The sequence below is a fragment of the Corvus hawaiiensis genome, chromosome 8 (assembly GCF_020740725.1).
Source record: "Corvus hawaiiensis isolate bCorHaw1 chromosome 8, bCorHaw1.pri.cur, whole genome shotgun sequence".
Taxonomy (NCBI): Eukaryota; Metazoa; Chordata; class Aves; order Passeriformes; family Corvidae; genus Corvus; species Corvus hawaiiensis.
The window spans coordinates 27,334,072-27,360,552 of NC_063220.1; the positions used below are offsets into that span (position 1 = coordinate 27,334,072).

General features: G+C 37.9%; 1 protein-coding gene across 1 annotated transcript in view; it reads left to right on the forward strand.

Annotated features, from left to right (window-relative positions):
* Positions 1-26,481, forward strand: part of NRG3 (neuregulin 3) — a 372,404-nt gene that overhangs the window by 319,534 nt on the left and 26,389 nt on the right. Inside the window, exons 5-8 of the mRNA XM_048310800.1 lie at positions 4,112-4,214; positions 9,196-9,322; positions 16,464-16,591; positions 23,674-23,844. Of these exons, the coding sequence (XP_048166757.1) occupies positions 4,112-4,214; positions 9,196-9,322; positions 16,464-16,591; positions 23,674-23,844 (529 nt within the window). The remainder of the gene's footprint in view (positions 1-4,111; positions 4,215-9,195; positions 9,323-16,463; positions 16,592-23,673; positions 23,845-26,481) is intronic.

Here is a 26,481-nt window from a genome sequence, read left to right on the forward strand (position 1 = left end):
GCAAGTTTATTCATTTTCAGGGAGTTTTTTCTGTGTAGAGCAAAGGTTAAGTAATGCATTTGTATGGTAAATATCATAATTTCTCTGTTGGCTTGGTTTGAATAGTCAATAATTATTCTCTGTGTTGCTTGTGACCATATTGAGATTTTATTCAAAAGCCATTGAAATAAGCACAAGGGGAAAAGTTGCTATTTTTGTTTTGTTATTGTTTTTCATGGGCCACATGCACATTGCTGTTCTTCATATTTGAAATCCCTTTCAAGGATATTTCAGCTCAAAACACACAATAGAACTGGAGGATCCAGTGATTATGGCTGGCAATGATATTGTGGATTTAGGTGCTGACAAAGCCAACATAATCTGTTTTAATTAACTATTTTTCCCTCAGTAATATGGTTATAATCATACTCAAGGACCTCGTACCAGCATTCTTCCTTTTATATTAAATTCAAAAAGAAGAGGCAAGTTTCAGCTTATGTACAGTAAAAAAACTACCATATCCATTAGAAATAACAGTCATGAGAAAAATGTGTCTACCCTACACTTTTTAATCCTCTAAAGATGTATGTGTATGCTTCAGCGGGTCTTTCCACATGCATAAAGCAAACAGGGTACAGCCTGTAAGAGCAAATTTTAAAGAGCAAGAGAATTAAAAAACCCAAATCCCCAGTACCTTGAATATGATGTGTATCTTTTTTCATAATGGACATGAAATTTAACTCTGGTGTGAGCAATGGGTAAGAGCAAGAAGTAATTTTGTGTTTCATAATAGCAGCAAATGAGTGGGATAAGCTCAGAAAATTTTGTAACAGGATAGAAAATAAGAAACAATCAATAGCATGATTGACAGTGGGCTCCACACGTAACAGGGCACACAATGAATGGGGACTTTTCTGTGGGAACCAGCCTTTCTTACAGGCTCAATGTGCCATGTGAGTTTGTCTTGCCTTTGTGTTCTGAGAAGATCTTTTTTCCATAATTTTTATTAAACAGTCTGCATCTAAAGAGTTTACTATGTTACTTTTCAGCACTGTGGTCGCATTTCTCTCAGTAGAGGTTGTGTATTTTTTGTAATTTGAATGCTTGGTGAAATTCATGTTCTGTAGTCTTATCCTCAAATGGATTATCCAGAAATATCCATGGCAGTTTATATTTTGGTGTTTAGCAGAAATATTTTCTTGGCTGCTCATTAAATGAGGAATCCTCTCCCAAGAGTGTTTATTTCAACAGACTGTAATTGAGGTGATGTGCATCACAAGGAACATATGAATATATGTGAATAAAGAGAGACTTAACATTTCAGGCACACTTTAGTTTACCTTGGGAAGTTAGTTTCAGTATGTAAATACGTGTGTGCACCAGCTGATGCAAATCCTTGAGTGAAGGAGAAGGAATTTGCAGCTCTTCTCTTTTCTACACTTTTGATTTCTACAGCTTTCTGTTACATGAGAGCCCAAGTGCTTTGCAATGCTTGGCTACAGCCATCTCCTGCCTCAGGCCCTTTTCCGTGCTCCTTGTCTGGAGAGGATCTCAGCTGTGCTATCTGTGCTTAGCACAATAGTGAGGTTAAATCAAGGCAACCATGAGGAGACCTTTGAAGTTTGCAGAGAAAGACATTATGTTGCTGTTAGTAAGAAGGTGATTTTTAAATAAAGCCAATGTGGAAGATTAGAGAATGGAAAAATGCCGAAGTGGTTATATTTAAAGATGTTGGAGACAAAAAAATGGTGGAATCCAATACATAAACATTTAAAGGGTGTAAAAAATGAACAAAGGTGTCTAAGAAATGGAGTACAGTTAATCAATAAGTACTGCTTTAAACACACACTGTACAAAGTAAACAAAAAGCAAAGAAAGTATTGATCAGCATGTGTTGAAGGTGGTGACAGGGACTAATCTGACTACACAAAAGACTTAAATCTTCACATAGTTGTTTCAGCAAGATAATATTGTCTGGTCTCTGAATTGCTTCTATCTTGGTCAGGCTTATTCTAAAGCATCTTTAACAAGACAGTGGTCACTATTCAGGACCGACAAAGGAGCACAGCTGCATCAAACTCATAATTTCTCAAAAAAAAATAGCAAGGGGAAAAAAAGTATTTAATGAGGACTTCTGTTGAAAAAAATCAAAATTAAGCCTATTTGCACATATTACTTAAATCAGTTTATTTTAATTAACATATTTTGTATTGCAATTTTTATGGAATGTTTGAGTGAAACTGCAGTTCATAACTACAGATGGTTTAGTTGTGGCAGTAGGTGCTGAAATCAGTATTCAGGCAGAACAGGTTAACAATTGCTGAAATGAAGATTTTTAGAATTATTTTCAGTGTGATTCACGTCAACAGAAGAATTCAAAATTTGTTAAATTTGTGCATTACCGTGGAAATGGAAGGTGGGTAATTGTGTTGGCACAATTGCTTTTAATAGCAAACAAACAAATAAAACAAAACAAAAGACATTAAACTCTAAACATTTCGTTCACTGCCAGTGAGGATTTACTTTCTAGATCCAGATTTTGTACCTCCCAATGAGGAATAGGCGTGTACTAGAATCAGTTTTAGTGCAATGTGAACAGGATTTCCCCTTTAATTACAAATTTTCCACTTACATTTTAGACAGGTGAAAAGCCTATTTGCTTCTTTTTATTTTTAAGATAATATTTTAGATTACAACTTTTAGCATTTCAAATTTAAATTATGGGGAAATGTCAGCAGAAGCTGAGGACATTTTGTATCTTAGGAGGGGCTTCTGTATCACTGTGGTGTTGTTTGAGAGAGCAAGTAGACAAGTAATAAAAAAAACAAGATTTGATACTCATAATTTTATTTTTAATAGCTTACAAAAAAAGGACTGGGGCTTACAAGAAACAAATGCTCATATTTAAGATTCCAAACGCTTAGTAACAGCACTGTGGTATTCATTCTTGAAAAATTAATAATTAGTACTGCTTAGGATACTGTACATAGTCTTTAATGATTTGTCTAGATTTACCTCGGTGTTTCATGCAATCTTTGTTGTGAACCTGAGAGTTACAAACTTGGAGCTACTGCCACCTACTTGACATGTGTGCCTGGTGTTTTCACATCAATGGGGGTGTCTGCACTGAAGAGCTCCAGCCTAGGAAGGAAATGTAGGTTTGTCAGTGCACAGTGCTTGCTTGTACTGTGCTTTGATAAGCCTGCATGTTGGCTTACTACCTGAAATATGTGGATGAAAATACTGGTTTGTATGCTGCATGTTTGGAGAAACCGATCTTAAAAAATAGCAATCTGTTTAGCATGTTAGCACTTTGAACTAGAAAAGTGGTTGAAATAATAAATGTAAAGTATAACACTTAAGGAGCTGTTGATTAATTGAATTTGTGAATCTCCAGTTCCTTATCAGCTCCTGTCTGCTGTCATGAATGAGTGTTTTCTCTTATTTCCTTAGCTTTTTTTCTTTTTCTTACTTTCCTTCTCTTCCTGTTTTAAAGTTAATTAGAATATTATGAGATTTATAAAGAAAACTTGGTTTGTTAAAAATAGATGCCTATTAAAGCAATATCTGGTGCTTTGGAGCAAAATAGTCATTGGGTTCCATGCAAGTTCATTGAGTTAATTCTTTACTCTGGCATGTTTTGCATCAGCTTCAGGACATGGGAGTAAGGCATTGTAATCACCACTCAAATCACGAAAACCTTACATTTTTGGGGTAGCTAAAGAAGAGCTCTGACTCTTGTGGGACATTACAAGAGCTCTGATGGTTCTTTCCTTAAACCAGAAAAACTCCATGGTTGTAGGGCTCTTTATCCAATTGATGGTAGGCTCTTTGTTAGTTGAAAAATAGCATGTAGGGCAGAGAAAAGATTAAACTGTACTGATTGTCATTATTACGTATCACTCAGAGTGTATTGGGGCCATTTCCTAAAACTCCCTGAGGAGGCCACAACTGTATGAACCTTATCTAGAGGAGAGGTTCCAAGAAGCATCCATTCTGTGGAGGAATTGGCCAGCCCAGACCTCCAAGTGTCTCGTATCCATCCCTCATTAGTGAGACGCGAGGTGCTGCAGTCCCCTTTCGCAGGTGCCCTTTCCTGTGCTGTCCTAACTGTGCCTTTTGCTGTCCACAGAGAGCGAGGAGGTTTACCAGCGCCAGGTGCTCTCCATTGCCTGCATCGTCTTTGGCATCGTCGTGGTGGGCATGCTTTGTGCAGCATTCTACTTCAAAACAAAGTAAGAGCCTGCCTCTGCTGTGTTTGGGGTTTAGCTGCTGTCCTTTTTACAGCCTTAGAGTGCTTCAGCTTCTCCCCTCGTTTTGAAGTTGCTCTTATCTCTGGTCAGGCTACAGCAGTTCCCCATGGCTACACTAAATCCCCCCCAAAAAGTAAACAGGAGTAATATGTGTTCTTCTTTCTATTTTCTGCTATCAGGATAGAATAGATTGTGTCATTTCCAGTTCTTTTTTTTGACAGTAATAAGTTCGTGTCTTTTGCTATCAGTGCAATAATTACTTTGCTCTTCTGAAAATGACAGTTTAAACATGCCATTTCCTTTTTGCATTTCATTTCACATCCCTGAATGTCCCTTTTCTTTCTCTATGCTGAGAACAAAAGTAAAGTTAGAAATGCAGAAACAAGTTCTCTGCAGATATCTGTAACCTGTAGCTAATACAGCAACCTATTGATAAAGATGCATATTAGTATTTGTAACACAGAAGCACTTTGACTCATCCAAGTAGTGAAATCATCTCTACTATCAAGTGAAATGCTATCTAGTCTATTCTTTTATCTTCACAACTGAATATTATTTTATAAAATTTATTGTTATGTGTATAATTTGAGTTGCAAAAACCTCCTAGCAGTTACATGAGTGCTGCTGTATCTATAAATATGTTCTGTATGGTGCCATCCTTCATTCCTGTTCCAGCTGGAGTTAATGAGAGAACACAAATCAATATAAAAAGTACCTGCATGAAGCTAGTCAGGGTGGCTGAGCATCAGAAATGTGAAGGCTGGCACTATTTAAATGTTTGGATGTTTATCTGAATCCCCCTTTCTAGAATTTGTTTTAATGTCTAGGAAATCTAGTGAGGATTGGGTTTTATTTAGAAAAAAATTTAAACTGACATTTCCATCAGAGAAAAAAAGTCACCAGGTGTTTTTTCCCCTTTTTCTTCCCCTCAAACTTCAGGGGTAGGTCATGTGTGATTTGAGTGAAGATTTGAATTGGTTCACATTTTTTCTAAGTATTCCTAATTATTCTAATTCTTGAGGGATTTTGTTTAATTGTTCTTTGGTCATCCAGAGTGACAGTGATGCTAGCTGGGAAGGACAGACTGGCAGGAGAGTTCCTCTCTGCAAACTCCTTTGTTGTAGTGAAAACTGTGAGCAGAGACAGCCACTTTGGCACGGCATTAGAGATGTCATTATGCATTTTAGATCTGCAGATCTTAGAAGAAAGAGGGAGCAAGAATCTTCCTAGAAAGCTTGAGGGTTTTGCTGATGAAGAGAGTTTCAGAAAAGGCAGAATGGGATTGTCAGTAGGAAGAGCATGCAGTCAATGACTGAGCATACTGTGAATAAAATGCCCCTCTGTTATTCACAGTGCCCCTCTTGGTCTTGCACTGCTTGGTGAGAGCTGGGCTGGAACAGGCTGCAAAACACCTTGGCTTTGATGAGGTGGTGGGGAGAGCTAAGTCTGAAAGTAATGACTGGGAGTAACACTTGAAAGAGGAAATTACAGGACAATAGTGTCAGGAGCAGGTGGGGGTGTTGGGTTTGGGGCTCTGTCTTCATTATAAATACGAGTTACTGAGAAGAGCTGAAGTGGGCTGGTGCCAGACTCTGGGAACTGAAGTTTGGAGAGTTATGAGAAAATGAGCACCCCTGGTTCAGTCAGGAGGCCTCAGACAATGTGTGAGTCGAGTAATGGAAGGAGACTGATCGATCCCCAACACCCTGGCTGTGGCTCCATCTGCTGCTGTCCAAAAAGTAAATAAAAGTGTCTAGACCGGGTCACATGGAGGCCAGGTAAAATTGTAAATGTAACATTGGCCAGTGTCTTAAGGGTGTAAAACCCAAAAATTTAAAGTGCCTCAACACTTACCATATGTTAGCTTTTAGTCAGCAGATTTTTGGGAGCTTCTTTATCAGGCATACCCTGACTATGCCTAAGAATTATCAAAGCATTCCTCCTGCATGGGGGTTATCTTGGGGTTTCATTTGATGTACAAAAAATTTAGAATATTGCTAACAGATACAGAAATTCTGAATAGTGCATCCGTTAAGAGAAAAGTTTCCATGAAGATCCTGACCCTCACTTACTTAGTCTGACAATTCTATAATACCAGCTGCTAGAAATAGGCACTTCCCTATGTGCCATTGAATTAAAAGTCCTTTTTCAAAATAGATTCAATCTGAGAAAGTTTAGGACTATAATTAAACTCTGTGCCCTTCCAATTATTCCTTTTGGGGTTAATCAAGAAAGTGCTGGAAGTGTTAGCAACAGATGAAGAGTACAGTAATGGGCTGCCCTTTACAGCTTAGACTTTTACAAGTAACTAGTGGCTTTTATTTCTTGCTGAAGTAAGAACACTTCGTTGCCAAATAACTCTAAAGTAGAACACGGAAGAGCCATTTGTTTTGAAAACAAAAATTATAAAATAAATTTATTAATCAGCAAGTAACTTTGAATTATTAATAGTTCCTAGTTTTATAGCTGTGCATCCTATAGTTTGGCAAAATTAATATGCATAAACCTAATATTAATGTTAGGTTGCATGAACATAAAAGGAAATTAATGATTGGATTGTTTTTTTCAGCAAATTACCTTCAGAATTTTCAATTGTAGTCTTAAAGATTGCAGTAGTGAAGCTGGATATTCCAGTTTACTTACACGTGTTTATATACATAAAAAAACCTCTATTTATTTTTCTAAACAAATCCAAAAATTTTGTTATTTTCCTAATTAAATTCTCATTTTGTGTGTATAAGAGAGATTCCCCAAGTCTGCTGCTGTGATCATATTTCATTATCATTGTTCTTACACAGAGTCTCCACTCAGAAAATTCCTGAATGTTCCCTAACCATTTTGGAGACCAACATGCAAAAGGCTGGTTTTCCAGCAGGACATAGGAATAGATTTATTAATTTCCTCAGTGTATGTAATTTAGCTGGTCAGAAAATAAATAGTTGTTCATAAAAAAACTCTAAAGTTGTTTTTGTATGAATCTCCCCTGGAATTTTATGAGAAGCTAAAGAGCTCATTTAGACATTTTATAAATTAAATTGTTCAATTTCATTGGATTCAAAAATTAGTAGATATTAAAAACTTTTTTAAAAGAGATGGTTCAGACTCAACTGACTAATTTAATTTGACACTATAATCCTTCAGATTATATATCTATTCGGATTATTCCAATATTAATTCTACAAATTTTGGCTAAGGAAAATTTCAAAAGTTTTTGTGCCTGAGAAATTATTTCCTCACCTATCCCTATTCATAAATTTTGCTGATTATGAGTTCCTAGCAATACTCAAAACATGCCACTAATATTTGTAACATGCTTACAATATAAATTCATTCTTTTTCATTTGCTTCAAAATGGGATGCAAGCAGAAAACCCAAGAGGAACTTGTAGAGTTCTAGATTTGTTCTGGCTTATGACCTGTTCTCAGGAAACGAGCCATAACAAATACTTCTAAGCAGCAATTTGTTGAATTTAGGCCAATGTTTACATTGTGTCATGCTGAACCAAAACTAAGGGACTCAATAATTATTAAAAACTATATTATTAAAATTGAATACCTGAACCGTGGTGCTTCTCACCACTTATTTTCATATTGAGGGAACCTGTCCTCTCTCACAGGCCCCTCCACTGAACACATAAGTAAGTAATTTTCCTCTGGTTTCTTATACCTTCCTGCAGATCCACTGTGAATAAGAAATTAAAATTACTTCTATACTTCGTTCAGTGTCAAATTCACTGCCTGGCTCAAGTAAGATCCTACCAAGCTTGATGATGTCATAAGACTTTCCACAATAAAATCATCCAGAAATGTTTCAAAATGTTGCTGAAGCTTCTTTGCTAACATTTAAATTTCTCTATAAAAAGGCTGTATTTTCTTTATCTCTTATCAACACTTGGCTGAAATCACTTCCTTCTGAAATTTGGCTTGGCACCAGCAGCTGTCCAAAACCTGCTGGTGGCATAATGAAACGCTGCTACTGGCGAGTCCTTGAGGTTGCTGGGTGGTTTCCAAGGCCATTGTAGGTTCAATGCTGGAGATGCATCTTCTAGGGAGAGAAGGGAAGCAGGGAAGGAAGGAAAGAATTAAAATGGCATTGTGAAGTTTTTGCTCATGATTGTTGAAAACTGATATTCCCAGACAATGTAGCTTATCACAAAAAAAAAAAGAAAGTGATAAAAGGCCTTAAATGTATTTTGACAACAGTTTTTGCCCAGCTATCTTTTTGCAGAAGATAAAAGTAATATTTAAAGTTTGCTGTCTCATATCCTCTATCATGTACAGAACTTAAAAACTGTTTGTCACTCCCATTCAGTAGAGTGTGGCAGAAACAGAAAGTCTTTGTTAACAGTATAGTTATCTCCTGAATAATGCAAGGAATTCATCTAGTGGTATTCCTAGCTCTGACATGGTGGATTACAGTATAATAAGTCAAAAACACAGCCTCAGAGGCCATACTGATGTTTTTTCCAGGTTTAAGCATATAAGCAGAAGCTGCTCTATACAAGATGGGTTATAGGTCAAGTCTAATCAGCCAGCAGAAATCTTTGATAATTCATCAGTTTTTATAGCCAGCAGTGACTAATGCCTTTTTTGTTTGCCAAAATCTTTTTTACCAAATCAGGGCAAAATGCTTTTTTTATTATTCAGACTAACTTGCAAGCTATTGTTAAATGTGCAGTAGATGATCTTACAAAATTCTGCACTGACACAACGAGCATACTATTATAGTAATCTGAGAATAGAAGATAGTTTAAAACAGAGGAGGTGGGGTTTTTTTCCCCTTTGTTAAGCCTTGCCAGGAAACAACTGCTGCACTGGAATATCAGACATTAGGGAATTAGCTCAGCTGGCTCATCTAATACGGCGAAGTTTTGAACAAAGGGAGCTCTGGCTATAAAAGTATCATGGCTGTAGCAGAAGATCAAGTGAGCTCTTTCTTACATGAGTTTTATTTCTCTCTGCAGGAAACAAACAAAGCAAATTCACGAACAGCTGAAGGAAACGCAGAATAGGAAAACCTACAGCCTAAATGCTTCCAGCATGATGGCAAAGTCGGACTGTATGGCACAAAGCCAAGTCCAGCTGCAAAATGTAAGTAATCCTGCCAGCTACAGCACTTAATAGCCTGGCTGAGTTCCTGCTGCTGATGGCAGCACATCGTCATGCTGCTATTAACATCTGAGCAATGGGAACCACAATTCTCACCTCTTTCATAAAATGTTTTCTGTCGGGCTTCTTAATGGAAAGCAGAGAATTTTTTTTGCTAAAGTTATTTCAGTGGATCCTGGCACATTTTGTTCATGTAGCAGACTTTGCTGAGCCCCCCAGCTCTGCATTCAGCAGTAGAAATAACTGTTATAGTTTCTAGAAATTCCTGCCCTCCTACGTGTCTGTATATGTAGTGGGGGGTCCTTGAATTCAAGTGATGTCAGGTCTTCCAACAATTTATGAACCTGCATGAAAAAACATAGAGATTTGTCACAGTTAATTCAGAGTAAATTCAAAATCTAGAACTAAATTTACACATGTAAATAAATGCCCGAGGGAAGACCATGCAGATGGTCTCATTTTTCTGGGTCTTTAGTTAAAGGTACTTTAGTTTACAGAAAGAAATTAGTCTGCTCAAACTAAATTTGAAATATATTTAGTCACTTTCTGAATATAATTATATGTAAGTCATTACAGTCTCACAATCATGAAATATGTAAAGTGTGTTTGAAATAAGGAATTTGAAGACAACCAATTTATTTAGCCCTGGTATTTGTTTAGCAAGGTATTTTCCAGTACATGTTATTCTCTTTCCCCTGGTCACACACAGTCAGTGCTGTCTTACTTTGAACAAAGCCATTGGAAGAAGGATCCTGGTAGCAATATAATAGGAAAATATAAAAGATGTATCAAACCTTTCTAAATTATTAACTCCTTTTTTAAAAAAAAAAGTATCTTCATGTTCCTTAAAGGGATGACTAGCTTATTTGCCAGATTCCATCAAAATAGAGGGAGTTAGGCAAAAGTGAGCACTCATGCCCACTTAACCAAAGATTTCTCAACTCCTAGTTTACATAAAATTAATTTAGAGATAAAGATAAGCACTTTTAACCAATTTAGAGTAAGCAGAGCCTCACTGCTAAGACAGAGAGGTTGTCAGAGCATTGCTTGTATTCACTAAAAGTTCTGTTTTGTAGGAACACCACTGTTGTGCTCCTATATATGCTCATGATATCCTTTGTAATTCAGGAAAAATATACTCTTTCAAGAAGGAAGATAGCTCCACTAAATTGACAAAATCACAGTTTGGGCAACCTTGTGCAGTGTTTTCTCTCACTTTCAGTTCATTCAGTCATATTATTTCTAGCCCCTAAAAAAAAAGCTGTTGGAAATGTTGTTGGGTTGTAACGAGGGCAGCAAAAGGTAAAGTTCATGATCCTTTTAGTCTATCCTGTGAAGTAAGCCTTGGTTAACACTAAGAATATGTTCTTTGCCTTTTTCTCACTGTAATTCAGCGCAATATTTTGTCATTTTATTTTGCCACAACCATAGCCATACTGGCTGAAGTAGTAGCACTTTGTAGATTCTGGACACAGAGATAGAAAACCATCATTATATTTACTATTTTAATCCAAATTTGCTTTTCAGTTTTTAATGCTCTTCAGCCTGACATTTTGAGTGCCACATACCACTTTCTTGTTCTTGTGGCTGTGTGCAGGCAACTGTTTTCTCCTTGCCATTAATGCATTCTCCCTTTGGGAAGATGGTAAGGAAGAAAAACAGAATGACCTTGTGCAGGATATAGTGTAACAGTGCAGGGTAATAATGGTTTCTATTGTCAGGAAGATTTTAGTGCAGGAATGCATGCAACCAGCTCATGAAATATTTACAAAACTTGCCAGATTGGAGGTGGAAAGAAGGGCAGGGGTATGATGAGGCAGCAGAAAAGGGACTTTGGAAAGGTATTTTGTAGGAATGGCTGAGTGACCCCCCTCAGAAACCAGAGATCATCCTCAGGCATATCTGCTGGGTGGAAAGGGGCTCAGGCAGCAGCCTGGATGTGATCCCTCTGCCATTCCCATCTGCAGCTGCCACCACAGGGGCCTGGGGAGAAATCCTAGTTCTCTTCATTTCCAGGAGCTAATAAAGAGATAAATTAGCGCAGTTATTTTCTGGAGACTACTCCTCCAGTCTGGCATTTTGGTTTATGTAATCCTGGAAGTTGTTTCTTTTCCCACTCCACGAGCTCCTCCTACAAGCAAGAGAGTTTTCCCATTTATGTCACTTTTCTGTCTTTCCCTGGAAGATTCTCTGGATTTTTCTCTTGTCTCTTTTGAATAGACCTGGTGATGCTTTTAGGCTTTTCACACTTCTCTTTCTTCCTCCACAGAGAGGAATGCTTTTGTGGAGACCTAAGAAGAGTTGCATAAAGTTCCTTATTCTTGATGACTATTCTGAAAGAACCATCACCTTTTGACCCAGAGGTTGCTATATTTAGTAAAGGGTCCATCTTATCTTTCCAAATGTGTTGCTTTAGAAAGAGGTTTAACTTATTTCCCAAGACCCAGGGTATAGCAGACAGGGTTTCAAGTGGTTTGTGGCTATAAAGAGCCTGACCAACCTCAGTGAAGTCATTTTTCCTCCCACACTCAAATGTATTACATCTCCTCCACTCCCTGCTTCTGCTCAGTTGTGATTCTGAGAAGTGAAATAAAGGCTGGAATTTGTCAGGACAGCTGTGCTCTCTCTGAACTCCTGCTGCTCATCACTGGTAATTGTGCTCACCTGTAGCAAGACTTATCCTCCACAGCGATTTCATTATTTTGTTAGAGATACAAATTAGTTGGGAAATACTGTGTACTGTAAGAAGGATTCATAAATATCTGTTTGAACATAGCTCCTAGGATTTCCTGAATCTCCTCCAAGTCCACTGCTTTTCCCAAGCATTCTGGCAGCAACACACTTAATTTCTTGCTAAGGTTTCTTGCTAGGGTTTCTAGCCTCTTGGATTTAAAGACTAATGCAGTTGTAATCTTGCTATAATTCTTCAGCCAGGAAGAGATAGATGTGCTGGCTTTTAATTCAGGATCTTTGAGACACACAGGAGATTCATTTTAATTTCACCTAATGCATGAAACCTAGGGCTTCCCAAGTATTATGTACCCCTTCCCAGGGATCATCCTCCTTCCAAGAGATATTTAAAGGGCTGCAGCAAACATTTAGCTCTCCACATAGTCAAAAGGACTTTGTCAGTCTCCCCCCCCTAGAAAAACAAGTGCTTGGTGCACCCTCACAGACCATGCAGGTGACAGGAGGAGGCAGGGTGGCTCCTGATTCCTACCTGCTTTTTCCACATAGAGTAGAGGCTTTCTTTAAATTCGCACAACTTGATAAACATGTCATGGAAAAAAAAGTAAGAATAAAAAAAGAGTCAGCTGAAACCTTGACATTCCTTTGGTGATTTTGAGAATTGTCATGGCTTTTTAAAGTGGCCTCGTGGTTTTTAACACCTTCTCCCATTGTGCCAAGGGGATCTATTAGTTTCCCATCACATTCCCTCTGAGGTGGTTAATATGCTTTTCCTGCTGTACTATGTGGTTTCAATTTTCACTACACTTGTTTCTAGTAGCTTGCAATCACTAGCTCCAGGTTTCTGAAATTCTTCAAACAAGGGACAAAAAATGCTCTTTTTGCATCTTTTTGCCTTTTGTTAATAGTAGTAGGAAATAAAATCTTTTCAGTCGCTGTGACAGAAATACAATTAATACATGTCGAGCAAGAGATGCACTTAAATCTTTTAAAGGATTACTCTGTGGTTTTACCTGAATTACCATTTGATGTATCAGCTAAGATCAAGAGCGAATTTCCCATTCCTGTATCACATGAATACTTAGGAAGAACTGCCAGAATAGACAAACCTGAATTTACTGTCCTCTGTCTAGAGCCAGTTGGGAACAGAACATACAGAGCATAGGGGAACAGTAAGGATGTTAAATGTACCACCTGATGAGCTTTTGTGCAAGCTCAGCCCGCCCAGAAAAATCCCTGGCTCTTTTCCTCCTTGAGGCAACCTCTCTGAATGTCACTTAAAGCTGACCCCTCTGCCTTCTCAGTTCTTTCTGAAGTGGGATCCCCACATCACCTCTCTTCCAATGCCACGTGAATTTCTGGACCTTTTACTATTTTGGAGAAATCACTGAGGGGGAAGAGCTAAGTAAAGCCTGGGGGAAGGATGGGTGTTTCTGTTTGCATAACACCAGGACAACAGTGTCAAGCTACTCCGCAGCATTTGAGTGGTATTTGTTATCCCTGAGTCCTGCATTTTAGAACAAGGAATTCAAGGCCTGGAGCAGAGGAATTATGTGCTCAGAGTAATGCAGCAGGTCAGTGACAGAGGCTGATTTCTTGTCTCCTGGCTCAGATTCACTTAACATTAACTAGCAGGGGGTGGAATTTTTATTGTCAGAGAGTTGAGTAATTGTACATAATAGATGGTTTTCTCCATGAAACCATGAAAAATTGAAAATCTGCAAAATTTTTTTTTAAAAGCTATCATTATTCTTTAATTTATTTGGCCATATGCCTCAGTGTTTTCCAGTAATTGCTCAAACAAGAACAGATAATTAACCAAGAAGGCAATAAAACTATTAAAAAACCTGAATACAGATAAGCTTTCAGTGATGCTTTCAGCCTACTGGAACAGCCCTTTGAAAGGGTTTCACAGCTTGCTCTCCATCATGGCTGAGTATTCCGCAGCTCACAAGAGTCAGAGGCTTCCACAGAGCTCAGGCCAGGTGAGAACTGAGCTGTGGGAGCAGCAGGATGAGCTCTGCTGGGATACGGCTGGGGAATGATCCCATATTGTACTTCTGAGGGCACCAAATGATACTGCTGTAAGCTCTTCCCAAAAGTAGGACGTATTTTTCTCCAGAGGAGATCTTAGAGAAGGGATGTGGCACTTGGAATTAAGCTAAAGGAGAATAAACCCTACTGTGTTTAAATATATTAAAATGTATGAATAACGTGGTACATGCAGGTATGTTCATTGCATTGTTCGAATTCCCTGTACATTCACACCCTCAATTTAAACTGTAATTCACATTTTCATTGTAAAGAATTTTATGACTGTTACAGGAATTTTGTTTTAAGTGCTGTATCTGAAAAGGGGAAAAATGTTCAGCTGGGGGAAAAAACACCCTTTACAGGGTGTGCCTGAGTGGTGCTGGGTGCTGGACCTTCAGTACAGTTTGCTAATCAGCATCAGAGCAGCTTCTGGGGTCCTGGTGCTCCTCATCTGTGGTGAAGAAAGGCTCTGTGTACCACTGCTCCAGCCCACATCCACCTGAAACACGGGTGTAGCAAAAGGCACAGCTTATCTCTGCTCTTCATGATTTACTTCATACTCATGGTCTTACAGGCCATTCAGACCTTCAATTTTCTGTCGTGAGCAAACTCAAAAAACAGGACAGAAATAGTTTCTTGGCACTAGCAAGCCATTCTTTACATAGCTCAAATTGATTTATTCAGGTCAGAAATCAAAGCCAGTTTCATTTCTGCAGCTGGCAGGATAACTATTAAAGTTTAAAACCTTCACCAATGTGAGTACCTCAAAAATCATACTTCTGTCTGAATATTTTATCTGCAACATTTACAAGTGACATCTAAGATCACGGTAACTGAAGGAAATGGGAGTGGAAAATGTTTCTTCTTATTATTTCATTTGTGTTTACTTCATGCATGCAGCACCATTTTGCATATTGCCCCTCATAGCTTTGCCTGCAGAAGCACGAAAGCAATAATTTTCACCCTGTTTACATGGGTGTTTCACTCAACAGAAAGAGGGAGAAGAGCAGTGGAGAAAAATGTGAAGATTTTATCTATAGAAATTGGTCATAAGTCTGACTGGCTGGACTAAAAGTACATGTAACCTATTTTTAAAAGAGTATATTCTTGTATGACTTTCCTTTTTGATCTTGCTGAAGTCTACAGAAATGTAGATAAGAATAGGTGAGAGTCAGAAAATAATAGTCTGTTGTTTTAATGAGTTCTTGGTCTTTTGTTAGACAAAACCAATAATTATGAAGAACTCAATTTTGCTCACTCTCTTTGCTTACTATCTTCTCCATAAATTTTTATGCTCTTGTATCATAGCAAGGCATTTTTCACCACTGTGATTTTTTTCTATTATTTTAATTTTCTTTCTAAAATATTTCTATTTTCTTTCTAAAATATGTAATCATGTAATCACTCCCACAATACCAATCTGTTTTAATGATAACATGGATATCTAGGTGTCTAGTACTAAAAAAACAAAGAAAAAGGAAAACACACCTATTAGTTTTAGTGCAGGTCCTTGTAATGCAAAATAAAAAAAACTGAAAAATGCTTTATTTTTCATACCTGAGTGGAAATGTGAGTTAACATCTCATATCTCTGAGATATTGCCCAGTAACCACTAACAACGTGGAATCTTCTTACAAGCCCAAGTGCAGCTTTTCCTATACTTTGACTTTATGGCTCCATTCAAGTTCAGAGACTCTTTTTTTCTGAAATTGCAGTTGAATCACAAAGCAAGAAGAAAAAATCTGTTCTTGTTCATGTCTAGTGTCTGCTTTGCAGCCCTTTGTGTCTCACTCTGTGCCCAGAGACTGCCCTACACCTACACCTGCCACAAGAAGAATTATGTTTACACTGTTCTTACTAGCACAGATACTCCCAGGTCAGAAGTTTCAGACTGGTTCAGAAAGATACCTGGCTCTGTGGATAGGATTCAAATATTTTCCTTACTTATCTGATGACACAAGTGCTGCTTCAGTTTGGTTTTCATAGTTGCACATGCTGATGATGATGCAGTGTTTGACTGAAATCACCAAAGGACCCAAGAAGTTGCTGACTGTCCTCTGAGATGTGTTTTGTGATCTCAGTCTCTGCATGGACAGCCACAAAAACAGACTTCTAGTCAAAGGGATCATTGTTCCCATCGTTATGGGCAGATCAGTCTGTGATTTTGCTGCTAATGCTGATACCAGTGTTTTGATGTGCAGAACATAATGGGGATAATGAATACTAGCCCTTTCTGCTGTGTAAACAATACTGAATGAATATGTTACTTGCAACGCCTAATTTTGATTTAAAAATGCACTAGAGCACTTCTTCACCTGCTCTGATATGAATTCAGGGTGAATAGCATCAACAATGTACTTTGTCTTGTGAGTATTAATTAATTTTATTCTCTCTGCTACAGTATTCAAAACCAGATAGGCACCCGGGGCCTATTCTGCACAAAGTTATGGAGTCTAGTTTTTCAGGCCCTCAGTCCTTCCCAGAGGCCTTGTCTCCTGACAGAGGAACCCAGCCCATCAAGCAACACAGGTGAGCAAATGTCTGTGTGGTGAGAGATTAGGCTGGCAGCTGCCCAGGGAGGCAGTTGTAGAAGTGCTGATAGGTGTGCAAGGTTACGGTGTGGCGGGGCTGGGTGAGCTGCTGAGTGCCATGGTGCCAGCAGAGCCTCAGCCGCCTTATTAAGCAGATGTCCAAGCATTTTCTTAGCTGCAGACATAAAAGGTAACAGCAATGCTCACTGCTTTCCCCTGTGGTTTGTGCCAGCCCTGCAGGAAGCATTTACAGACACCATCCAAGCTGCAGGCACAGCCCAGCCAGTGGAACAGCTGTAGAAGGAGGAGCCATTAAAAAAAAGACTTTGCTTATCGGTGTTCATGAATTTAATGACTCATTTGCTGCAGAAAGACTTGGTTGCAAACTCCCAGCCTTTTTCACTGTTTCTTTAAACAAAAGATACTTGGAGTGAATAATGACTTATTTATGAAAACATGGTGGCCTTTGAAAACGAGGCTTAAAAAAGTTTGGATGGTGGTTTCGAAGAGAAAAAAAGAAGAGGAATGTCACCCATCACCAGATGAGATTCAGATTAGAATTCTGCTTATAACTGGTTTTGGATGAGAAAGAGGGCAGGTGCTTCATTACAGGACTAGAAACCAAACCAGAGTCTGGTGTAAGTAATAGTGTTGGTCGAATGACGGTGGTAACATCTGGTCCAGGCACAGAGAGAGAGAAAAAAGGCTGAGAAAAACGAGTTTGGAATTTTTTCAGCTAGATAATCTGGAGTGGAAGACTTGTTTATTAAAAGGATTTTTTTTAATTACTAAAAAAAAAAAAAGTCTGGGATTGCATGAGGTTATGATCTGGCTTCTGTAGTATTTGGTGCTCTCAGCCAGCTGTGCTTTTTTCTCATTTGAATGAGTGATTTGTTTAACGGACAGAGTGCCACATGTGAGCCAGAAAGGGAGTTTTGGGTCTTATCTGCTTTTACCTTACTAAAGCCTTTAATTTGGCATGAAAAAATAATGCCAACTGTCACGTCAGATCCATTTCTTAGGTCTTTTTCCTTATTACACTGAGATTTTTAAAATATGCTTAATAATTTTATTAAACATAGATGAACTATGGGACTGCTGCCTACAATGCTTTTTACAGAAGTTCTGGGAAGAATTTTATCACCATTTAGTCACAACATGAAGTTCAGAAAAAAAATCAGTGACATTCCCTTACCTTTTAATAGTGTGATTGCAATATCCAAGAAATGTCTTTGCTTCAGAACTAATGTAAGAAGTGGGATGACTTTATAATTTATAAAGAATTCTTTTTTAGTTTTAAAGCTCAAAATTAATTATACAGGGCCCTTGCTTTATGAAACATTCAACAGACTTGAAGACTTACAAGACTGTCTTTAATTCATGCACCATGTGACAGCTTCCTAATTTATTTTCTAAATAGTGTTCACTGAGGACAAATGGTCAAATGTGGCCAAATGAGGATTTTATACTAAATATCCCTCCATTTCATTCCAAACCTGACTGAGCCTGGAAAAATTATATCAGCTCTGCAGGTTCTCTCTTTTATGCTTTTGTTAAATTCTACCGTTGTTTTATTTCTTCTTGCTACGGAAATACTTTGCTCTACATCCAGACCTGTTTTCTCCACTGATGTTTTCAAGAACACTAATGATAGGTGATCATTTCATAAAATCAGGGGCTGGCTGTTTCCACGTCCTAAAACTAATGCAATTTTGGCCTGGCAGTAAGACTGTCAATGTAGAGAATCACTTGGAGTTGCTGAAATATGACTGACAGAGACCATATAATTATTTCACTCAGATTATGGATAATAGCAATTTTCTGTCTCTACCAACCTCAGCTACACAAAAAGAATTAATGCAGATATTAAGTTGAAAACTGAAATTTAATCTCAAAAAATATTTTCCCTGTGCTATTATTAATCTCCTAAAATATTTTGCCTGCATTATGCACTACTATTACAGTAGAAGAATGTTACATCTTCTGCTTGCATATGTAAAATAACTCAGAACTGTCAGAATTCAAAATTAACAAATGTGTTTAATCAGTAAACTTCCTGCAAAGTATACAATGTGCTCAAAAATTCATCTTGGATTATCTGTTGATCTTGGTAAGAAGAAAACCCATACTGTCTTATTTTCTAGTAGATAGAAATAAATTAGAGTTTTGTTAATTATGGGTTGAGTTGTGATCCCTTTGAATAGCAGTTTTCCTGGTAATTAGTCATCCTGACTTTCATTCATTGATTCAGTCATCCTTGATTTTAGAGGGATTCATTTCAGAGAATGCCATGATGAAAGCCAAATGCAGAGGCTTTCAGCCTGGAGCAGTTGTATTGTCTTAAAAAAATGCCAAAATAGGATAAACTTACCCTAAAATTAATAATAATTTGTTTTTTTCATTTGGGAAGCATTTTACTCTTTATGCTGCTAATATAAGTGATTCAGTTTACTGTAGAGGAAAGAGTAAATTAAAGTTATTCTGCAAATAAGGCTATTGAATTTGAAAGAGCAAGTACAGATAAACTAAAGCAACTAAGAATGTAAAGGCAGAGGAACCTGAAAGGAAGGAGGTGTAAGGAATCTGCTATTTTCCCAAAGAAAAAGCAAAGCTGATGGTGGGACAGAGATAATAATTGAAGCAGTTTGTGCAATCCTGAATTAATAGATTTCATTTTTTAGGTTAGGATGACTATTTGAGGATAACAGTAGAATATGAACAGAATTAAATGTATGAAAATAGACATTCCTACAGTCAAAGTGGAAGTAAAATGTGGAAATCAAAGCTCTCAAGATGGTTTGGTTAATCTTGATCCAAAAAAAAAAAAAAAATCTGGAGGGAGAACCAGCTAATGAAATTTCATGTCTGGGAGCAAAGTCTATAAAAATGGGAACTGTGACATGAGAGGATGGATTAGCAAGTGTCAAATATTTAGGATGATGAAGAATTTATCAAAGTAACTAGGAACCAATTATGTTGAACTTGAATAGTCAAGACTTTAGGACAAATATGGGGGAAGAAGATTCTTGGGGTAGATATAAAAAAGGAAAAAATTGTTTACTATCTTACCAATACAGGTACTGCAACATATGCACTGATGATTGTATTTGGTGTGGGTGAGTTAGATCTCTACACAAGCTCAGTCACTGTTGTCATATGTGTCTACTGCCTTTAAGGGGAGAAAGTAGGGGGAGGCAGAAAAGCTTCAATGTGGATACACAGAGGTGGTTGAAAGGGAGATATTAAGGATTTGTGTTGAGAAGGTAGGACATTCACCAGTGCAGCACTCAAAGAATTACTCAGCACTGGAGTCAGACTTTGTTCAGTGCTCTTGTGCATGACCTTGGCACAAAAAAAGCTGGAACACAACACAGCACAGCATGAGAATGCACCACTGTTATCTCACCTGCTTAAAATGGCCTCCCAACTGCCATGGACTCAAATTGCATTCCCAGGCTAAGATGAGGAATGAATGATTGATGTTCCACAGAAAATGCTAGAAAGTCTGTCTTATGTCAGTGTTCAGTTCAGGAGACTGGAAAGGGTGTATGGCTGCTGCTTATAAACACACGAGAGCAAGCACAACGAGAAGTAAAAGATCTATTTAAAATGAAGGAGCGTGGTGGCACATATGCCAGCTGAATATTCATCAGAAGTAATTTGAAACTGAAAAGAAGTCTCAAAGTTTTTAATATAGAACAACTTTCTGTAATAGGAGCCTGGATATTGTCATCAATTTAGGGTGGAGGCTGACCAATGCACTGCAGGGAGCATATGATGAGGTTATGGCAGATGATTAAACTCAGTGCCACTGAGGCATCTCAAATGTTCTGTTCCCTTTTCCTGTTGTTCCATCACCAGGACGGTGACCAGATGACAGAGGTGGCACTGAAGGATTTTCATAGAGTTCCAAAGTCCCTGAGCAGCCTCAACATGGGTTATTCCCAAATACGAGAATATTATGATGGAATCAATAATGCTCACATTTCAGAAATTGGGAGCAGATTTGTAGCTGTAGGCTGTATTTATTAATACTGAAATTGGTTGAAAGTCTCTGTAGTTGATTCATACAAATGTTAGCACTAGATTGTCTAACAGCATAAAAAGGTGGCTCCTAGGGAACATCAGAGGACACTGGCAGCTAGCTCTGTCCTTGGGGTATGTATTTACTGGGTGGTTTGCAATTAACTCAAAAGTACTACAGAAATATTCCAGAGTTACTGTAAAAACACTGCTGCTCTTCTCTTCATGAGCATGGTTAACTGCATTTGGGAGTGTGTCTGTGCCCCAAGAAGGGAATGCTCCTCCTGTAGGATCAGACTTTGTTTTCACTTAGTCGTTCAACCCAAAGAAAACTCTCGCAGAAAACAATTTGCAACAATGAATCCCAAGTTCTTAATTAACTTTGGGATGGTTGAACTGCTTTTTTCAAAACATTAATTCATCAGAACTGTATTGCTCCCTAGTTTGTGCCTCACTTGTGAATCAGTTCATGTATATTCTGATTTTTTTATTCTGGAGTAACTGATTGATAGATTTTAAGGATATATCTGCTACAGCTTTATGTATGGGTCTGTTTTATTGAACAGCTCAGTCATGTGGGCTGGTTTTTTTTACCCAGTTAGACTGGAGTGCAGGGAGGAAGAAACCATAATGTTGGCTAAAGGAAAATAAATTCCCTGAAGAAACTGAAAAGACATTGTTTGCCTGAGAGGGAGGAATTTTTCACATGAGCAGCAGAGAAGTCTGAGAGGGACATTACATTTGCATCGCAGATATTCATATCAGTTCTTTGTAAAAGGAAAAACTTTTCTGTGCTGGAGATCCTTTTCCATAGAACTTTTAACAGAAATTCTTAGGGGTTTTTTGGTGCCTGGAGAAACAAGTGTTGTCCTGCAGCTTGCAGCTGCACTGTCTGTAAGTATTCCTGATCCTTAGTGAATTTGTCTTGTCCATGACCACAAATGATTTTTATTCTTTCTTTCCTCAGGTTTGGTTTTTTTTTTCTGTCAGAAATGTTGAAAGCATAAAAACCTCTCATTAGCAACAAATTGGTTGTTTAGACCCTGTCAGTGCTGGAAGTTCTACGGCTGCAGGACAGAGGCAGATCCCTTTGTCTCAACCTTTGCTGCAGTTCATACCCATTACCTTAGGTGTAGCTGTATGTGGTGTAATTATGTCTATTACAAATAGAGCTTTTGTGAATTTGCATATGAATACTGTTAGATAGGAGACCATGTGCTCTCATCCAACAGGGAAGATGCTCAAAGGCATCAAACCAACCACAAATTAAACAATTAAAATCTCTATTTTCAAAGATTCGTAATCAATCTAAAGTTTGTTCCTTACTTTTGTATTACATTGATGACTACACTCAAGTCAGTAAAAACCCCAAAAATTCATTATCCATCACAAATTATTCATTCACCTGCATCTTTTGAGATCCCCTGCTGTATTAATCTCAGGCTCTCCTGAGCAGAAATTGTCAATCATTTTGTGTGGTGGTAGTGTTATTTTACAGAATATGAACTGTAACTTGCAACTCAAACTCAGCCTTCAGAACTGAGAGGCCAGTAGTACTTCAGGTTTTTAAAAAGGTTTTTTCACAGCCTCCTTAGTAGCAAAGGAAAAATCTTTTTAAGGAAGTATCAAAAATCCTGGAGGGAATGCTATTGCCACGGGTTGTTGGTCTTTTCAATTAAAAAGCACTAGAAGAGTAAAGGTGTGGAAGAAAACAGAGCTTAGACTGTGATGGAACACTGATAGCCTGAACAGTAGGACAGAGAGTGTTGAATTTATTTCTTATTTTAACTTTGGGCAGGAAAGGTTGATTTTAATGGAAATGTACACTCAAAGAGAACTTGTCCAAGGTACTTGGAACAAGCAAGAATTGCTTTGGGAGTAGATGTGGCCCTAACTATAAATAAAGTTCCCACTAGGTAAAAAATGCAGATTATTTTTAAGTCACATTATAATAGGGAAAAAGAAGCAAACTTCTCAAAAGTCTTTTGCATTGCTGAATTTTGTCACAAGTTGGAATTATTCACACAGCCAAAAATAATGACTCGTAAAAGGCATTTACAAAACCTATGTTATCATTAAAGATGTAATAGAATATGAGGTAACATAGGCATCTCTGAGACCCAGAAGATGCCAAGAGAAATAAGAGTTGTTGCAAAATGAATATTCAGTCACACCATGCAGTACAGAGGCCTCTTTGCCATAAAAATGGGTTGTGCCTTGCCTTAGTTCTGTGTTCCCATATTTTTGCATTGACAAATTTATGGTTTATATACCAAAACTGTGGATTCTAGATACTTTTCCATTCCTGCATGAAATAAAAAAAAAAAATCCATTCTCCTTCCAGAACACCAGAAAAATATTTACAAAAGCACTTTTCTAAAATGAGTAGAACACTATTACTTGTTTTTACCAAATTCAAGTTTCTATTATATAAAGAAACGACACACTATTTATCAATATATATAAACAAGAAAAGAATCTGTATATAAAAAAGAATAAAACAATACAGAAATCTTTTTCAAGGTGGAGAAAACTTGTCTTAGCTTCTTCAAGCTGCAGTTCATAAGCTTCACTTATATTCCTCACTTACACTTTTTTCTCAATTTAATGGTTTTGTATCAGGAAGCAGCCCCTCGTAGGCTGACAGAAGATATATTGGGCTTTCAGTTTAGGATCTAATTTTGAATTCAGCTGTGGCTATGACAGAACTGTATTGTTTGTTTATAATGTCTGAGGACTCAACTGTGTATAGCAGGATTATGATATGCAGCATGGAAAAGAGAAGCATCCTTCATCAAGTGCAAGAAAACATTTCATATACTGGGCAATTATTTTCATTCCTAGAAAAGAGGTAATGTATTAAATATGGCATAAACAGCAGCTAATGGTGGATTGGACTATTATATTTCCATAGAGAGTTTCTACTGACATCATAGACTGCCACAGCAAAGTTTATATGAGCAGTAAGCCATGCATTATTAATCGTGAACCTTTACTTCGCAGAATTTTATGCTTTTGGTGTGATAATTTTTGCTGTACTCTTGGTGTTGTTCCTAGAAGTCTCTCGTCATGCTGCAGCCCAGGACAAAAAAGTGGGATGCTACATAGAAATGCCTTTCGGAGGACTCCTCCCTTGCCTCGGGGTAGGTTCAATGGAATTACAGGACCAGCATATCAACAGCTCGAAGAGTCGAGGATCACAGACCAGGACACGATACCTTGTCACGGGTGAGTGTACCACACCTGAAGTGAGCCAGTTAGTGGCTTTTAAAAGAGTGATTTTTAAAATAAAACAATGCACATTGCGAAGTTGGTTTTCTATAGACTGAAGACTGATAGCTTCATACAGGTTTGTCTCTGAAAAGGCACAAAAAATACACTATTATTTTTTTTTCTTTTTAAATTCAGTTTATTAGAACATTGATTGTGAGCTCCAGCTGTACATAAGGTCTGGGTTTCAGAAGTGCTCCTGAGAACCTACAGCTGCCTTTGAAATCTTTTGCAATTGCTAAGATAATTTGAATAATATTTTCATATCCCTATAGATTTCTAAAGACTTTCCAGAATATTACAGGCGTGTTTTATATAAAAATAGGAGTGGTATCTGGAATGGAATAAAAACCCCACCCAGTTTCGCCTGTAAGTCACAGTGAAACTCTTCACTGTGACTTACTGGTGAAACTGGTGGGGTTGGGTGTCTGGTGACTTCTTTTAAGTAAGTTTGACTCACACTTGTGTCCTTGTTACTATTTGCTTCTTCTGAGGAAAAAATTGTTTATTGCCTCTTGCAGTAAATATATTGTTGTTCATTTGTATGGTATGTGCATATCATACAAATACATAGCCTGGTGAAAATTTCCTGCTGAAATTGCAACCCTTCCAGAAAGGAGCAGGCTGGCATGGCAGCCTTCCCTCTCCAGTGGCAGAGTCGTATGATGCAGGCCCTGAGAAGTGCTGTAGCCTCCTCCCAGGCTGAGGAGTGAGGTACAAAACTCCCACAGCAAAGCTGTGGGTAATTGTATTTACTCCTGTCTAGGAAATCAGTGTGTGATTACATGTTACACATACCAGCTTGTACTGGGCTGTATTTTAAATTGGCAGTTCTGCAAAATTTGATATTGGGAGCAGACTGTGACCCCTTCTGGCCTCAATCCACTCAAGCACTTCATCTGTATTTTGTGCACTAAGGATGTTTACTCTCTAAATATCTGCTGGTTTCACAGTGTTGATGTTCTCGTTGGATTTCCGGCCCAAATGAAAGCTTCCCTTGTCCCTTGCAGAAGTTACACTACTTCCTTTCTTCTCCTTTTTCACCTCCATCTTTCCCTATAGGGATGCACAAATCAAAGTGGTTTATCTCCCTAATTGTGTGAGCATTCTGAACTTCATCCACCAGCAGCCTGGCTGAAGTGTAGCCATGTCTACAGGTAGAACATGGGGGTGTGTGTATATCAGTGTAAGTGTTTACAAGGCTGACCCAAAGCCTGGAAGAGCCACTGGAATGATTCCCATCCATCTTAATGGACCTTGCTGTCAGGCTCATACACTGCACACCTTTAGCCACAGGGCTTACAGCAAAGCTGCTGGGACTATGCTAAATAAAATCCATTTCATATTTTAAGTTTCAGTCCCTTCTGTCTCTCTTTGATATCTGTTCTTAAAGGAGGCAGTAAAATTATTGTGCTTCTTTCAGTTTCATTCTTTAATTTAGACTCTTACACACTGTATAACATAATTACTGTTGAATATCTATAAATGTTTGCTTTTGTTGCTTGGTTTTAGGAAGAGGGTGGAGAGAGAGCTGCACTTTGAAACACATGCACATGAATTAATTTATTCAGACAAAATAATTTTTCAGATAAAAATCCAGATATATTTCTTTGGAGGAACTGTGGTTCTAGGAAAGTTAATTATAGGAAAATGTAATTAAGGTTCTGCAATTATAGTTCTAAGTCTCAGTCTATTGAAAACAGCAGCAGTTTTGTGTCACACACAGAAGCATGGATCAGTTTGTAATTAACCAAAAGCCAAGTCTCACATGGTTTAGATGTAATATCCCTTCTAGTTTAATACTTCACCTGTTGCAAACAATGTATGCACTTTAATTCATCCTCAGTTCTCCTTTGAAAGCCCTGTGAGCACAGGGCAGAAACATGTAACTCTGGCATAAAATTGGTGTTTCTTTCTGTATTTCAAAAAATATGGAAATACGCCAGGCATTTCATTACATGTCACTGCTGCTGCCACTTAGTTTTCAAAACACCAAGAATAATTGAATCTCTATTGTGGAACTGGAAAATGCTACTGTTTTCTCACCAAACCCATTTTAATTCAGTCTTTTCTTGGTTTTGCTTATATATCATCCATATAATACATACATTGCATGAAATTCATTAAAAACATTCACTCCCTTTGTTTTCAGGGTGCAGCCCAGAATATATTTAGGGCCTGAATTACCAAAAAAGGGACTAATGCAACTGATGCGATCTCTCCAGCTATAGTCGTTTGAACAATTATATATAAGCAAAGGAAACAAGAATGGGCACAACCCAAAGGTCTGCACTGTTTTGTTTTCATTTATTTTTTTTAATTGTCCTCCCTCAGGAGTAATATCCCTGATCAGTATTTCATTCATCCTGAGTCTTGAGAGCTGGTGTAAAAAGCCCCTCCATGAATGGCTACAGGTGTGTCTAGGCATAGTGCCAATGTAATTAACCCAGGCTGAGTCTCAGATGTGAAACAGCTGCAGCTACAGAGCATGGACAAGAAGTTCTAGCACGTACTCCAGAAAGCTGCTTGTACTATTATTCCCCTGGGTCCCACTTCCCAGAGCAGAATCTCTTTCCCTCACCCAGCAGCAAAGTC